Source organism: Dendrobates tinctorius, unplaced genomic scaffold (genome assembly GCF_039654945.1).
Source record: "Dendrobates tinctorius isolate UK_male_01 unplaced genomic scaffold, ASM3965494v1 ptg000081l, whole genome shotgun sequence".
NCBI classification, from domain to species: domain Eukaryota; kingdom Metazoa; phylum Chordata; class Amphibia; order Anura; family Dendrobatidae; genus Dendrobates; species Dendrobates tinctorius.
In genome coordinates, this window is record NW_027361749.1 from 7,092,015 (window position 1) to 7,109,184 (window position 17,170).

General features: G+C 41.6%; 1 protein-coding gene across 1 annotated transcript; it reads left to right on the plus strand.

The window, feature by feature from the left end:
* The first annotated feature begins 488 nt into the window (after nucleotides 1-488).
* TTR (transthyretin) lies at nucleotides 489-16,923 on the plus strand. Its single transcript, XM_073583822.1, has 6 exons — nucleotides 489-655; nucleotides 722-824; nucleotides 3,649-3,771; nucleotides 10,886-11,031; nucleotides 13,695-13,830; nucleotides 16,750-16,923. The coding sequence occupies exons 1-6, from the start codon at nucleotides 489-491 to the stop codon at nucleotides 16,864-16,866; spliced, it is 792 nt and encodes a 263-aa protein (XP_073439923.1). The 3' UTR covers nucleotides 16,867-16,923.
* Nucleotides 16,924-17,170: the final 247 nt, after the last annotated feature.

Consider the following 17,170-nt stretch of genomic DNA (forward strand, 5'->3'; position numbering starts at 1 on the left):
AAGGAGGTGGCGGGGAACCTCATGTGCCTCTTCTTCCCTGGAAGCTGTTCACAGGATTACATGCAGCACCTCATTGTTTATTATTGTGAACTGTAACACTTATGCACTGTAATGTCATGTACTATGTTTAGGATTAGTGATAGAAATTAGCATAGGGAAATAGTGGGGTAGAATAGAGGAGGGCACATTAGAGAATAGATAGGAGTGTTAGATGCAGGCAGCATAGGGGTTAAGTAGATGGGAGGGGCCACAGAGCAGCACAGAGTGGGGAGATATAGTCAGGACACTTCCTGATTAGGCAGCAGAGCCTGGGCAGTCTTGCCCAGGGTGAGGAGTGAGTATCAGATGAAGTGAATGGAAGGCCGTGGGGATAAAGCTGTTATGGCAGTAAGGGGTCCCAGGCGGGGAATAGTGCAGCCTGGCACCAGCTCAACGGGATCATCCTTAGGAAGAATCCGGGGTCTAAGACCAGGGTGGGAACAGCGGAGATGGCATTCCCGGCACCTTTCCCAATTGGAACCGGACGAGGGGCTGACAGCGAGCTGGTGACCTCAGTGGCTTGGAAGGGACACGAATTGTCCAAGGAGACAGCAGGGATTGCCAGGAGGAATGAGAGAAAGAGTACAGAAAGTGTTGAGTCTGCCCGAAAGGCAGGGTAAGTGCAGAATACGTGGCTCTGTGTGAATTGTGCTGTCAAGATGATGAGTGCCCTTTTGATAAGTAAAGTTGAAGTGTTTGAAAAAGACTGTGACTCTGCGGTGTTATGTGAAACTTGGAAACATGGAGCCGGAGTGCCAGAACTGGAAGGAACTCTGACAGGAACAGTAAGTGTGCACGCTGCATGTGCAGCAGAAAGGACTTTGCATTTCATCTGTGGGGCGCCAGGGTTGCCACAACTACCACTCTGGCCACCTTACAGGCCAGTCGAAGCCTGCTTGGATAATATAACCCTGATCAAGTTGCCGTTCACTAAAGAATTTATTTTGGAAACTGTGAAACATCGGATTCTGGCAAGCTCACAACTCTGGCTACATACAGCTTGCATGGGTGTAAGGCTCTCACAGCATGAGTTCACATACCCAGCCAGGACCCACACGTTCATGTAATGTGATGGGGAGCTGAAGACGAGTGCTACCTCTCAAAAGAGACACCATGGATGTTGCAAGAAGTAGCAGACTCACCATGCTCTTGTACGGCAGCCCAGGACTACAGACATGGCCACTGGACAATGATACTAAGAATCTTTTTGCTCAATTCAATAGTCAATGGGAGCCAAAATCATCAACCAACTGAAGGCTGGTTTCCAAGTCACACCAATAACTAAAGTAAAATCTGAGATCACAGGTGGTTCCTATTTGTTGGAAACTGTTCAGTGCAACTCATAATGTGACTCAGTACTGTGTGTGGCTCCTACGTGCCTGAATTCACTATCAACAATGTATGGGCATGCTAAAAATAAGACTATGGATAGTGTCCTCCTAGACCTGGATGAGGGCATCAATGAGTTCCAGGTCAGTCTGTGGGACTACTTTGTGGTGTTGGATGCATGGATATATAATGTCCCAGACTTTCTCAAATGGATTCAGGTCTGGGGAATGTAAAGGCCAGTCAACGGATTCATTCTTTCAGCAAACAAGAACTGCCAGCATACTGGCCATATGTGAATGGCCGTTCTCTTGCATCAGGAGGGGCAAAAGGCATACTACACTAGTGTACGCTCTAACAATGGCTCCGAGGGTTTACCCCAGTATGTCGCAGCAATCTGGATTTCATTGACTATCACATGGAGGTTTGTGTGTTCCTTCAAGGATTTGACTCTTCAAACCATAACTGACCCACCAAAAGACCTGTCATGCTGGATGATGTTGCAGGCTGCATAACTACATTTCTCACAGATTCACAGTGTAAAAAAGCTCTCATCTGTGATGTAAAAGGGATGAGAATGGCAGGCTGCTAATTTAGGTACTTTATGGTGAATGCTAATCAATCTCCATAGTGCTGGACTGTACACACAAGTCCCACCACAGGACACTGAGACCTCACGCCTCAGAGTCTGTTTTGGCCAGTTTCCCCCTTTTTGGGCTTGGCATCTTGTCTATATAGCTTTCTATGGGCAGGTGCAAAACATTCTGGTCTGGATCCTGCTCTGTCCCCCAACTATTTGATGTTTGCTGACATATAGCGAGGTGAACTACAAGAGTTAGGGTCCATCCTAAAAGCGGTGGGATGGTTTTACGCTCTTTGGATCAAAATAGTGTGAACTATTATAAGTACCCTACGCTATTTACCCATACTATTACTATTTATTTATTGCAGGGTATTTACTTATTTTGTTTCTATTCTATTCTTTGTCTGTTCAGTGGCCACAATACTAATGTACACATACATATTGCACTTTTACCAACATGCGTTCCGGCTTATTTCTTTGGTTTTAGTGTCGGAAACATGCAATGTACACAGGTAGCCCATTGGACGTCATTCCATAGGCCTCTGGAAGTGCTCCTCCTTTTCCTTCTGGCACAGAGGGGTAGATTATCATAAATAAGCTGGTGCGCACGTGAAGTATTTAAATGTGTTTTTATATATTTAATAGTGTCCATTTTAGAAGCAATAATAAGATGTCTTAGAAGACAGGAGTGTAATAAGCATGGTGCATTCCTAGGACGATGATCATTTCAGCTCATGTCTTTTTTGAGCTCAAGAGTTAACAGAGACGCTAAAGTTATTAACATGCATCCAAAGGTATAGTGACGTTTTGGGACAGTCGACTTTCACAAGCTACAGTGCAGAACTTGAGATGACAGTCTCGTGCAGGTTGTCACCACCTATTAAAAGGAAAAACTGAATGGACCGTTATTAGGGTGCATGAGGGAAAAAGTACACGCACGAGTCTTAATGCACCGAAGACAAGTTTTCTCATCCTGATTTGGGTAATGCAAAGCAGAAAAATGTTCTTCTTCATAGACAACAGCAAAATGGGAATGGAAATACTGTCCTAGAGCAATAAGACCCTTGTACTACAAGTGATAGAAGAGAAACTGCCCTATTATCAGGATAGAGCATTTATATTAGGGGGTTCTCGGCTTTGGCATATTTATTCTTGTTAGGAGTGTCCTTTGAAAATAAGCAGATCACAAAGTCTATTCTTGCTAAGACCACCAGTGATCAGCCATAATCTCCACGAAAACCTGGCAGAATACAATTTCCCTGCACTGCCCCCACAGGTGATGGTAAGCATTACACGGGGCTGTGTAATACAGGACATGACAACTTGTATTATAGAGGATGCTCTTTGTAACCATTCTCCACTCTGTGAACTTTAAGTTAACAAAGGGGGTCCCCTATTTCTTATTCTCATATTTTGGTTAAATAGGTTTTATGAAATTAGATTTGCAAAAATAGACAAACCCTTTAACTACCAGACGTCAGTCCCATTTTATTTCCTTGATATGACTAGAATTGTTTATTAGTTCTGGAATCTTACAATCAGAAACAGAGTCTATAATTAAGAACTGGATTGGTAACACAGTGCAAAAAAGTTTCCTCATATATCTTTACATCTCTTCAAACATGAGCCTTGTGCGGGTTACTTATTTTCCTCTTGTTTACTAAGTCAATATCTGAATCAGCAGGTTAGCTTGTATATAGGCTATTCTGGCTTTCACCACACAGTCCCCATCCTGGTTTACGTTGATATCTGAGAAGATGACTTGTTTTAAAGTCCTTGCTATATTGACTGCTGTTCTCATTTTTTGTGATACAGTCAAATGGGTAAGTGAATCACATATGTATGTTACATAGTTACATAAGTATATAGGTGGAGAAAAGACCTAGGTCCATCAAGTTCAACCTTTCTCCACCAATTATGCATTTTGTCACTAAATTAACTATGACCCGCAATGTTATGTGTATTGACAAAATCGTCCAGCTGTTATAGTGTCTGCCATTACTACCTCTTGTGGTCGGCATTCCACCATCTGACTGCACTAACTGTAAAGAACCCTTTCCTATTTAGCTGCTGAAATCGCCTTTCTTTCACCCATAATGAGTGCCTCCTGGTCCTTAGCATGGTCCTTGGAAGGAATAAGTCATGTCCTGTCATGTCCTTTGTATTGATCACATATATTTATACATGTAAATGAGATCCCCTCTAAGGTGTCTTTTTTCTAAGCTAAAGAAGCCCAATGTTTCCAACCTTTCGTCATATGAGAGGCCTTCCATCCCTTGTAATTTAGTTGAACTGACTCTAATTTCTGCTGACTATCCTTTATAAAATTTGGAGCACAAAATTGGATCCCATATTCTAGATGTTGCCTCACCAATGATTCATGAAGAGCTCACAATATGTGGAGATTGCAGGATTTTCTCTCTCTTTTTATACACCCTAAAATCTTGTTTGCTTGCTTTTGCGGCTGCTGCTTGACATTGAGTAGTGCTGCTAAGCTTACTTGTAACCAGAATACCAAGTCCTTCTCCTGTTCTGTAGTCCCGAGTATTCTCCCATTTAATGTATATGCAGCAATAGGATTACTCCGCCCTAGGTGCATTACTTTACATTTATTTACATTAATCCTCATTTGCCAAGTGTTTGCCCATTCAGAGATCTGTACTGTCAAGGTCAGATTTTGATGTCGTCAGCAATGACTGACACTTCACTCTCAATCCCATCCACAAGGTCATTAATAAAGAGGGTAAAAAGAATCAGTCCTAGCACAGGTCTCTGTGGTCCCCACTGCTGACTATATCCCATTTACAGAACATACCATTTATGACGTCTCTTTGTTTCCTGTCATTTAGCTAATTCCTTACCCATCTGCATATAGTTTCCCCTAATCCTTGCTTCTGTAGCTTCAGTATATATGTCCGGACTTATATGTTGAGGACCATAAATCTATAGCAATTTTGGAACTTTAAGTTCTATAATATCAGAGAACATTGAGAAAGATTTAACAGTGTTTGCTACAGAAAATATCATATTTGCAAAAAGTCTCCAGATATACAAAAAAACAGAAGGTTCTCCTGACACTCACTTTACCTTATGAATAGTCAGAACTAGACTGGCATATGCAAGCATGAAACTCGGCCCTCAAATTGAAATGAATGAAACAATTTAATGTCAGAAATCCTGTTCTTGATATGAAAACTATACAGAAAAATACTGTTTTTCAAAATGAAGAAAAAGCGTCACATAAACGGATATATAATCACTTGTTATTTCAGATGACAGTGTTGAATGCTACGTAAAGATGTATGTACATTGCTATCACTTATTATTTTCCTTTTTTCTTCATGCATTTTGTACACTTCTGATAAAGGTCCAGTTTTAGGACCGAAACGTTGACAACTATTTGGATTGCCCCTAAAATAAATTGTTTCATTCACTGCAATTTGAGTGCCAAGTTTCTTGCTGGTCTGCCAATGGGTTGGAACCAGGGAGTGCCGTATACTTCTACAGTAGACTGGTATATGGTTATCTTCGTTTAACTCTCTGTATTTTGAATGCAACACATGAGCACCATGTGCCCTAAAATGGAGTAAAAAAAAGTCACGGCGGTCTGGATGTTATATTCAGAATATGGAAAGTTAATAATAGGTACAAATACGTCCATGGGAATGAAGCCTAAAGCTGAATCCCGTGTGTTTGGTACATATTAATATATGAATATTAGGACTTGATAGCGACTCATTCGTTTAAAACGCAGGAGTGCAGTATTCTGTAGTGCATTGCTATAGAGTGGACATCTATTTATCTTGTTCTCCGTATTCTATTGTTTTCTCCGCCATTTAATATTCTTACTCTATAATTCTTTGGGATGAATAAGACACATTTAACACAAAATGTTTTTTATGCGTTCATGGCTATGTTTTCTTGCTGCTTTTTTTTCTGCAGCCAAAACCTGATCTTTAGGCAATAAAGAAAAACCTGCAGACAAAATGCAGGTTTTGCTGCTTTTCTTGCTGCGTTTTTCAGGATCCGAAAGTTCCACTATGCCTTCACAATACAAGCATGAACAATACAAGATGTTAGGCCACCAAAGCAAGACCTACGTGACACCATAAAACATTTTGGGGGAAAAATGGTCAATTAGATCAAATTGTTTAGTGGACAAAGATTTTAATGTCTGAAAAAATGACTATTCTGAACAAAAAGTTCATATGAGTTCATGAAAAAATACACAATTACAAACGTAACAACAGGTTGGAGGGAGTTGAATTGGTTTGGAATAGTTTAACTAACACATTGGCAGAGCAGTTTGGAGGTCGGACACTTTACTTTCTCACATTGGTCAGGACCATTGAGTTTTAGTCAGGTATTGTTCAAGTTCACACATTGGACAGGCAATGTTTAGTTTTACACACTCTATGGATATTGACTAGCTCAGGCTTACTTTACCATGATATTAATATGAGGACACCAACACATTCATTTTGGTAAACTTGAGAAAAACACACAAATAAATGGGTTTCGCGTCCTGCTGAACCTGCTTTTTTTCACTAAAAACAAAGCAAAAACTGATGGCAACATTTTTTGCTGCTTTTTTTTGCACTTACTCATTGCTTGCTATGGGTGAAAAAAATGCTGAAAGTGACATGCTGCAGTTTTCCAATTCAGTTAGGAAAAAAAAGCATGTGCATGATATTTCTTAAATCTTATAGATTTTGCTGGTACTGTAAAAAGCAACATTTAATTTGCAGAAAAAAGCAGCAAAAACGCAATGTATGAACATAGCCTTACCATTCTCCTTTGACAGCTGTGTAATTAATATTTATTGTATGCAAAAAGAATATTGTATTTGTATATAATCTCATATACAGGGTGGGCCATCTATATGGATACACCTATATGGATACACCTAAATAAAATGGGAATGTTTGGTGATAAAGTGGATTGGTCGTCGTGGGCCAGTTGAATGGCCACCAAGATCTCCCGATCTGACCCCCTTAGACTTTTATCTTTGGGGTCATCTGAAGGCAATTGTCTATGCTGTGAAGATACGAGATGTGCAGCATCTGAAACAACGGATACTGGAAGCCTGTGCTAGCATTTCTTCTGTGGTGTTGCTATCACTGTGTCAAGAGTGGGAGTAAAGGGTTGCATTGACAATCCAACACAATGTGCAGCACTTTGAACACATTTTATAAGTGGTCATAAACTTGTAAATAACTCATGAAAGAATAAAATTTACGTTAAAACCAAGCACACCATTGTTTTTCTTGTGAAATTCTCAATAAGTTTGATGTGTCACATGACCCTCTTCCCATTGGAAAAAATAAAGTTGGATCCAAAATGGCCGACTTCAAATGGCTGCCATGGTCACCACCCATCTTGAAAATTTTCCCCTCCCATATACTAATGTGCCACAAACAGGAAGTTGATATCACCAACCATTCCCATTTTATTTAGGTGTATCCATATACTGTAGATTGCCCTCCCTGTACAATGTGACACTGTTATAGAGACCGGTGTAATTGTTCTGTCATTTACTTAACATGTAAGCAAGATATTTTTGTGAAATGTAAGGTTTCCCTAAGGTTTTGTGCACAAGTCTCTATTACAAATTCAAGCTGTACAGATAATACAGTATTGAAACCAATCTGCGAGTCCATACTGTACCTATGTACAAGTACTTCTGAAAAATTAGAATATCATTAAAAAGTTAATTTATTTCAGTTCTTCAATACAGAAAGTGAAACTCATATATTATATAGAGTCATTACACGCAGAGTGATCTATTTCACGTGTTTATTTCTGTTAATATTGATGATTATGGTTTACAGCCAAGGAAAACCCAAAGTCATTATCTCAGTAAATTAGAATACTTTATAACACCAGCTTGAAAAATTATTTTAAACTCTGAAATGTAGTCCTACTGAAATGTATGTTCAGTAAATGCACTCAATACTTGGTTGGTACTTCTTTTGCATCAATTACTGCATCAATGCGGTGTGGCATGGAGGCAATCAGCCTGTGGCACTGCTGAGGTCTTATGGAAGCCCAGGTTGCTTTGATTGCAGCCTTCAGCTCATCTGCATTGTTGGGTCTGGTGTCTCTCTTCTTCCTCTTGACAATACCCCACAGATTCTCTATGGGGGTAGGGTCAGGCGAGTTTTCTGGCCAATCAAACACAGTGATACTGTTGTTTTTACACCAGGTATTGGTACTTTTGGCAATGTGGACAGGTGCCAAGTACTGCCGGAGAATGAAATTTCCATCTCCAATAAGCCTGTCGGCAGAAGGAAGCATGAAGTGCTCTAACATTTCCTGGTAGATGGCTGCGCTGACATTTGTCTTGATAAAATACAGTGGACTTACACCAGCAGATGACATGGCTCCCCAAACCATCACTGATTGTGGAAACTTCACACTAGACCTCAAGCAGCTTGGATTGTGGCCTCTCCACTCTTCCTCCAGACTCTGGGACCTTAATTTCCAAATGAAATGTAAAATTTACTTTCATCTGAAAACAACACCTTGGACCACTGAGCAACAGTCCAGTTCTTTTTCTCCTTGGCCCAGGTAAGATACTTCTGGCATTGTCTATTGGTCATGAGTGGCTTGACACAAGTAAAGCGACACTTGTAGCCCTTGTCCTGGATACCTCTGTGTGTGGTGGCTCTTGAAGCAATGACTCCAGCAGCAGTCCACTCCTTGTGAATCTCCCCAAAATTTTTGAATGGCCTTTTCTTAACAATCCTTTCAAGACTGCGGTTATTCCAGGTGCTTGTGCACCTTTTTCTACCACACTTTTTCCTTCCACCCAACTTTCCATTAATATGCTTGAATACAGCCCTCTGAGAACAGCCAGCTTCTTTAGCAATGACCTTTTGTGGCTTACCCTCCTTGTGGAGTGTGTCAGTGACTGCCTTCTGGACAACTGTCAAGTCAGCAGTCTTCCCTATGATTGTGCAGCCTACTGAAACAGACTAAGGGACCTTTCTAAGCTCTTAGTAAGCCTTTGCAGGTGTTTTTGTCAATTATTCTAATTTACTGAGATAATAATGACTTGTAGACAGGCTGAATACATGTGGGAATTCCCTAACAAACAGGCATTCCACACATGTATTCAGCCTGTCTAGCAGTCGCAAATCATGCAGATAAGAAGACAAAAACGAAATCTCCGAGCACGCCAAAATACTTGGAGGACACCCAAGCATGCTCGGAAAAACCCGAGCAACGAGTATACTCTCTCATCACTATCAGCATGTCATCAGTGTTTGGTCAATGTGTCCAATTTTACCATCAGAGTGTTATCAGTGCTTTTAAGGTTCAGGTATCCAATTTTACCATCATTGTACGGTCCAGGTATCCAATTTTACCATCAGAGAGTCATCAGTGTACAGTCCATGTGTCCAATTTTACCATCAGAGTGTCATTAGTGTATGGTCCATGTATCCGAATTTACCATCAGTATATCATCACTGTACAGTCCATTTGTCCAATTTTACCATCCGTGTGTCATCAGGGTATGGTCTATGTGTCCAATTTTACCATCAGTGTGTCATCAATGTATGGTCTATGTGTCCGTTCTTACAATCAGTGTGTCATCAATGCACGGTTCATATATCCATTTTTACAGTGTGTCATCAGTGTACGGACCATGTATCCGTTTTTACCATCCATGTGTCATCAGTGTACGGTCTATGTGTCTGTTTTTACCATCAGTTTGTCATCAGTGTACAGTCCATGTGTCCAATTTTACTATCAGAGTATCGCCAGTGTACGGTCTATGTGTCTGTTTTTACCGTCTGTGTGTCATCAGTGTACCGTCCATGTATCCGATTTTACCATCAGTATGTCATCAGTGTACAGTCCATGTGTCCAATTTTACCATCAGAGTGTTATCAGTGTACAGTTAGGGATGAGCGAGTAGTGAAATACTCGGACTCGCTATACTCGTCACGAGTAGCTCCTAATACTCGGGTACTCTTAACGAGTAGCGAGTCAAAGGTAAGCCTATGGGATATGCGAGTAATGGGCTGTGTGTGTGTGCGGGGCTGTGCTGGGCTGTGCGGGGACTGTTCCGGGCTGTGCGGCGACTGTGCCGGGCTGTACGGGACTGTGCTGGGCTGTGCGGGACTGTGCTGGGCTGTGCTGGACTGTGCTGGGCTGTGCGGGGACTGTGCCGGGCTGTGCGGGGACTGTGCCGGGCTGTGCGGGACTGTGTCGGGCGTGCGGGACTGTGCTGGGCTGTGCGGGGTCTGTGCTGGGACTGTGTCGGGGTGTGGGGGACTGTGCTGGGCTGTGCGGAGACTGTGCGGGGACTGTGCCGGGCTGTGCGGGACTCTGCTGGGCTGTGCGGGACCTGTGCTGGGACTGTGCCGGGCTGTGCAGGAATGTGCGGGGACTGTGCAGGCTGTGCCGAATATTGCGATGCGAGAAGTGAAATTTACTCGCCAGGATTCGAGTACCGTGAGTACCGCATTACTCGCCGAGTATCGAATCCTAACAAGTATACTCGCTCATCCCTATGTACAGTCCATGTGTCCAATTTTACAATCAGTGTGTCATCAGTGTACGGTCCATGTGTCCGTTTTTACCTTCAGGGTGTCATGCATTGATTATCACTAGAAGACTAGTAAGCCTGTTGCCATGTGGTCCTCCATGCTCATGAGCTCTGTATTCCACCACAGACTTGCAGCTCTCTCGGTCTGTACAGTGTAGACAGAAAGCTGTCAGTATTCAGAGATCTGCTAGATTTGCAAGAAATAAATCTATGATTTTAGCAAAACTGCAGCAAGAAGCCCAGCACTGGAATCATGGACTCTACCTTCAGGCTTCTCACAGATGGGGTAGAAAAATCCTGAAATCCCAGTGACAGATTCTTTTTAAGTTCTAATAGACCTTTTGTAGCCATAAGTTTACTCTTCTTCTTCTCATTTTAAGGTGCGTGGTGCGCAAGATGACACCTATTCTAAGTGTGCACTAATGATAAAAGTTCTGGATGCTGTAAGAGGAATTCCAGCTGCTAAACTAAGCGTCAAGGTTCACAGGCAGAAGGAGGACAACAGCTGGGATCTGCTTTCTACAAGGTAGATAAGTACAGCAACTAATACTCAAAAGCTAAACTATTTCTATCCTTTATTTATTATAAATTCTGTTCAGCCATCACAACTGTTTTTATGTAATGATGACAACAATTATTCTCAGAGGAGTAGCTAGGGGATCCGCACCGATGAGATCAAAACACATCTGAGTGGGCAGCTAACCACGTAACCATGTTTATGACTATGACTATGGTGGCATACTCTAGCCATAGAGGACAAAGGGACCCACAGCAGATTACCATGCTTCTACCAAATTTAAATTACTATACAAAAAACAAAACCAATATTACCACCATATAGTGACCATGTTGTGGTATATAGCAGTACTGCAGAGCATATTGAAAGCTTACAGTACAGTTGCAGATAGTGGCTTACAACTGACATTCTTTCTGATAGAGTAGTTCACTTTTACCGTCTTTTCCATCTGGCCCAGACGGCCATGAAGACTTCTTCCAGAGTCGTCTGCAGAGTTTACAATAAAGACACACTTGACTTCTCACATTTACAGCTATTCCCAACCTGCACAAACTCCCCATCCAGCTGACATGCCAATGCTGAGCTGTCTACTGCTGTATTTGTTCCTATTACTGGAGCTTCTGTTGGCCAAGGTATTCTTGCTGTCCAGCATAATAATGCCCACCACCATGCCCCATACATAGTAAAATGCCACCTAGCGCTCTATAAGTGGTAACATTGCCCACTAAAAAAAAATGACATATGTGAGTGCCCTTCAAGGTAATAGTAATAACAACAATAGTGCCCTGAGTGCTTCAACAAAAGTAATAATGCCTCCTGAGTCCCCAACATACTATAATAAGGTCTGAAGTTCCTGTACATTTAGTAATAATGTCCCCTGAGTTCCCCCACATACAGGAAAAAGGCCCCGAGTTGCTCCCACACACAGTAATGATATCTGTGTCTCCCAACAAACAATAATAATGTCCTCTAAGCCCCCTAACATATACTTATAATGCCCCCTGAGTTTCCCCACAGTAAAAGTGTTTAATACACCAAAAAATTATTAATAATAAAATACAAATCACATTTTCACACAATGCCTCACAAACAATGATGGCCCTTAAAGCCCCCTACACAGTATGATGGCCTCCACAGCCCCCACACATAATACGATGCCTCCACAACCCCTACACAGTTGAAGTAGGTACCAGCACCCTCACACAGTATAATGCCCTCACAGCACTCTATACACAGTATGACGCTCCCCTATACAGTGCAATGCACCCTCAGCATTCTGCACACAGTAGGAAGCCCCAATAGTCCCCCTCACACAGTATGATGCCTTCACAGCCCCTACACACAGCATAATGCGTGGTAGATCCTGGAGAGTCCAACAGCACAGTCATCGCGTTGGGGCACGCACAGAACATCAGAGTCCTAGCATGATGACATCACAAAGTCGCTACTTCTCAGACCCCGTATTTCGTAGCTACAGTTCTGATGATTTTATTAAGGTTGTCGATAATATTTTAAGACTTAGATGTCCTCACATAACATGTGTAATTTATAACACTGTGATAGAGCTATGAATGGGTGCAGAGGTAGCAGTCGTACTTGGTCTGCTACCTTGTCATCCATCATAATTATTCCCCTCACCTCAGTGCGATAAAGCTTTCTTGTTATACATTGTGTGGTAGATCGTCTCACTTGTCTGCACGCGGAGGTAGACAGAGGTATACGGTCTCTTTAAATCTTCCACTGGTTTATTATACATGTGGCATAAACCTGACGTGAAGTGAACATAAACAAGGCCCTTCGGGCAAAACAGGAAGAACAAAACAAAATGGTTTACAGTCTCTGCAGCTGCGGGATTCCACCCACTCAGGATACCACAGACCCTGTTTCACACAGTTGATGCATCCACCAGTACTCCTATACAGTATAAGGCAAAAGTACATTACGAAGCTCCCACAACTCCCCAGTATAGTACAATGCACTCACAGCACCCTACATGATATGAAGCCCCAACAGCACCCCCCACAGCCTCTTTGAAGTACTGACTCATAAAAAAAAGCACGGACCCTGGAAAGACCCCCAGCACAGTGTCCCAGTGTGGGTGGAGTGACGTGGTGATGTCATCACACTAGGGCACGCAAAGGGCATCAGAGACCCATCATGATGGAACCTTGTCACTCCCCCCCACCTGGTTGCGTCACTCCCTCTTGGCCTCCCCCTACCTGGTTGCTATTTTACTTGGCAATATTTGTAAAGTCAGATATTCCCTCACATACTATTTACTATTTGCTCACCTATTACATTTATAACACTGTGACAAAGCTATGATGGATGAAGAGATAGCAGTTTTGAACCATTTGGCCTGCTATTCTGCACCCATCATAACTTTGCTCTGATTATAGATTGATAAATATGTAAATCTCTTCATATATTTAGAATACGCTTCTCTAGTTCGCCATGTTCCTTGAATTGAAAATAAGAAATGTGAATTGCTGTGTCTTGTAGTGTGGGGCTAAAGTGATTAACCAATGTATATGCATAGAAACATTTTGTTTTTGAGTTTTTTAGATTTTTAAAATGCTAGAATTACTTAGCATCTAGTTATGTGTTGTTAGGTAAAACATGATAACAATATTGGAAACATAATAACAATATAATTGTGTCTATGTTATAAGAGTAACATCTGAAGAAGGTGAAATCCATAATCTCGTCAGTGAAGAAAATTTTGTTGAAGGAGTTTATAAATTGGAACTTGCAACCAAGCGTTTTTGGAGCAAGGTTGGGCTTTCACCGTTCCATGAATATGTAGATGTAAGTATTTAAAATACATAATAACAATATTAATGTAAATTAACAATGTAAATAAGTTGCTAAAAAATAGCAACATTTCAAGGACTTTTAGTTCAGGAAACTGACAAAAGCTCCTTGATGAATCTGGGCCTAAAAGTCTATTATATACAATATGTGGTTCCTAAACCACCTCCAAGACCAAGAATAAGATTATAGAAATCTAGAGGAGGTGCATATCTTGTGGATATGTGCTAAAGTTGTAGTCCCACCTCTTGAACCCCCAATGATTCTGAAAATATGCCTGAAATGTCTGTACTCAGCTGTCTCCAGCAGTCCCATATGCAAGAAAAATGTGTGTCCAGTGTTCCATTCCAACTATGGTTTTCAGAACCCATTTTCAGGCTCAATGGGAGTTACAGTGGTGATCCATCCACCATGTCCGTCCAGACAAAAAGTTACTACTTTAGTATCACCTAGCAAGGCCCAAAAATATGAACTGTAACCAATAAGCATTTTGAGGCATCATTGTTTGGAGCTGTGTAACTAGCCTCAGTCTACATAATGTATCTGAAGGGGAACCATCGACCATGATCTCACAAGTTGATCGTTAACATTTTAGATCTAAATGAAGCACCTAGTGATTGAGCACTGCAGCCTTGCATCCCTGGGGTCCTGGATTCAAATCCCATTAAGGAAAACATCTGCAAGGAGTTTACAGTTTCTCCCGGTGTTTGCGTGGGTTTCCTCCAGGTACTCTGGTTTCTTCCCACACACCAAAGACATACTGATAGGGAATCTAGATTGTGAGCTGTCATCCCAGGACAGGGATGATAACATCAGTTAAGCGCTGTGGAATCAATGGCGCTATATAACTGACATTCCTGGTTTCCACCATGGTCTTAAGGTACTGTCACACTTAGCGATGCACCAGCGATCCCGACCAGCGATATGACGCGGTCAGGATCGCTGGTGCATCGCTAAGTGGTCGCTAGTGAGCTGCCACACAGGCAGATCTCACCAGCGACATCGCAGGGGACGGGGGACGCTACTTACCTGTCAGACGAGGCGATCCTGATGTCCTCCTGCCCGCGTCCACACGTTGCTCGTCTCTACAGCAGGAAACCCAGCAGGAAGCTGACGATGAGAAACAGTCCAGGACGTTCTCGCGCGATCAGCGATAACCAGCGGGGGAGTGGTCAGAGGTAAGTATCAGACACAGCGATATTGCTAGCAATATCGCTATAACGTCACAAAACCAGTGACGTTATAGCGATATTGCTAGCGATATCGCTTAGTGTGACAGGCCCTTTACTCTACTCACATTATGCTAGACCAGGCAGATAAATTATTTCTGCCATAAACCATTTAAACCCTTAATTTCAAGGTGCCCCCAATGAATCAGGGTACGTAGATCAGCTCACCAACATGCTTGTTCAGATGCATGCATCTCTGTCCTGATCCTCACGTGGCAAGACAAAGAATACAAGAAACAGTAGTTCCCGTTCCCGTGTAACAATGTAAAACTTATTCTTTATTACAAAACTTGCTAAAAATAGCACATCAGTAGGGCTGAAAAACCTAATACATATTGACAAAAAAGACCAGAGAAAAGAGGCAACGCGTTTTGGCCTCAAGTGCGGTCTTTGTCCTAGCCCTAGTGCTACAGTTAGAATTTTTTCTAATGAAGGCTGAGTTTCACATTTTTTTTTTTTCATAAACTCTTCATTTAAGAATGTTGTTACAGAGTTATCAAAATACAAGTCAGTATAATCAACATTCAAATTTTCTTAATGAAGGGATTCAGGAAGGGAATGGGAAAAGAGGTGGGAAGGAGAAACATGGATTCAGGTAAAGTTGGGAAAGAATGGAAGGGGTGGGGATGGTGGTCCCATTGGATGAAAGCCTCTATCTTTAGACTCACAGTTGTAGAAAACAAAGTATATATTCATATAAAGCATAAATAGTACACTGCATTAAAATTCCTTCCGTTAGATCTTAATATTGTTTTGATACATAAACCATTGGTGCCATCTTCCATTTAAATTGTCTTGTTTGCGGTGAGCCAGTCGAATTTTTTCAAGGGAATATATATCGTTAGCCTCGTTTACCCATTTTGATAAGAAAGGTGGATCAGTATCCTTCCAATGTCTAGCGATGAGGATTTTAGCTGCGTTAAGTAAGTGAGAGCTCACAATATAGTCACTTACACATTTGAGCCCAGGACGGACATTCAAGAGGACCTGTTTAGATGTCAGAGGGGGTATTGTTTGAAAGACCTTCTTTATGTGACTATATATCATTTTCCAGAAGGGTATAATTTTTGTACATTCATACTATATATGGGCAGGCGTACCTGGCATTAGATTGCATCTCCAACAATAAGAAGAGTAAGATTTGTCAATCCTAGAGAGGGTATCTGGGGTTTTATACCAATGAGAACTAATCTTAGAATTTAGCTCCTTGTATCTTGTTTCCTCTGGTGATAATTATATATTTAATCCTTTCTCCCATTTGCTAATGAAGTTAGGAGGTCCTTTCGTATCACAGAGTAATTTGTAAATTTTAGATATAATTTTTTTATTTGTTTATATGGAAGCTGGAACTACTTTTTCTTCTTCTATTCATTATCAGAAACCACACCATGAGCAGCAAAGTTCACTAGATAGGCCCTTGAAGCTGGAGAAAATTGAAGAAAATAAAACAAAACAATACTCATCTCCTGAACTGGTGCTGCTGCTCCTCCGCGCTCAGCAGTATTCACATTTGGTTTCAGTACACATAATGCCACTACGATCTCTTTTAATGAATTGTGCTAAAGCTCTCGAGTAAGAGTATACAGAATATATTTATCGTATTGCGCTCACTGTCATGTTAAGCAGACATTATATTGACCCGCATGTATTTTCCATTGACATTGAACATTTATTGCATCCTTCCTAGGTGGTATTTACTGCTAATGACGCCGGTCACCGTCACTACACCATTGCCGTGCTCCTCACTCCCTATTCCTTCTCCACAACTGCTGTGGTCAGTGAACAACTGCAAGCCCATACATAACCTGCAGTCATCTCTGCTTGTCTTCACCCATAGACAAATATTAAATTACATTTTGTAGGTAACAGTATTTTTCTTTTTTTCCTTTTCATAACAATCTAATGTTTGTTTGTCAACTTTTGAATAAAAATTCCGTTTAGATGTAACATTTATTGTGTTTGACGTATATATAATCTATGTATACACTGGTACACTGCTAAGATCAGTCTACAGCAGTTTCAGCTCTAAAACTCATTCAGACATCCGTACAAATCAGTCTGAGCACGGACTCGCCACGGCCAGTAGCTTAGCTACCGGGGGGGCTAGA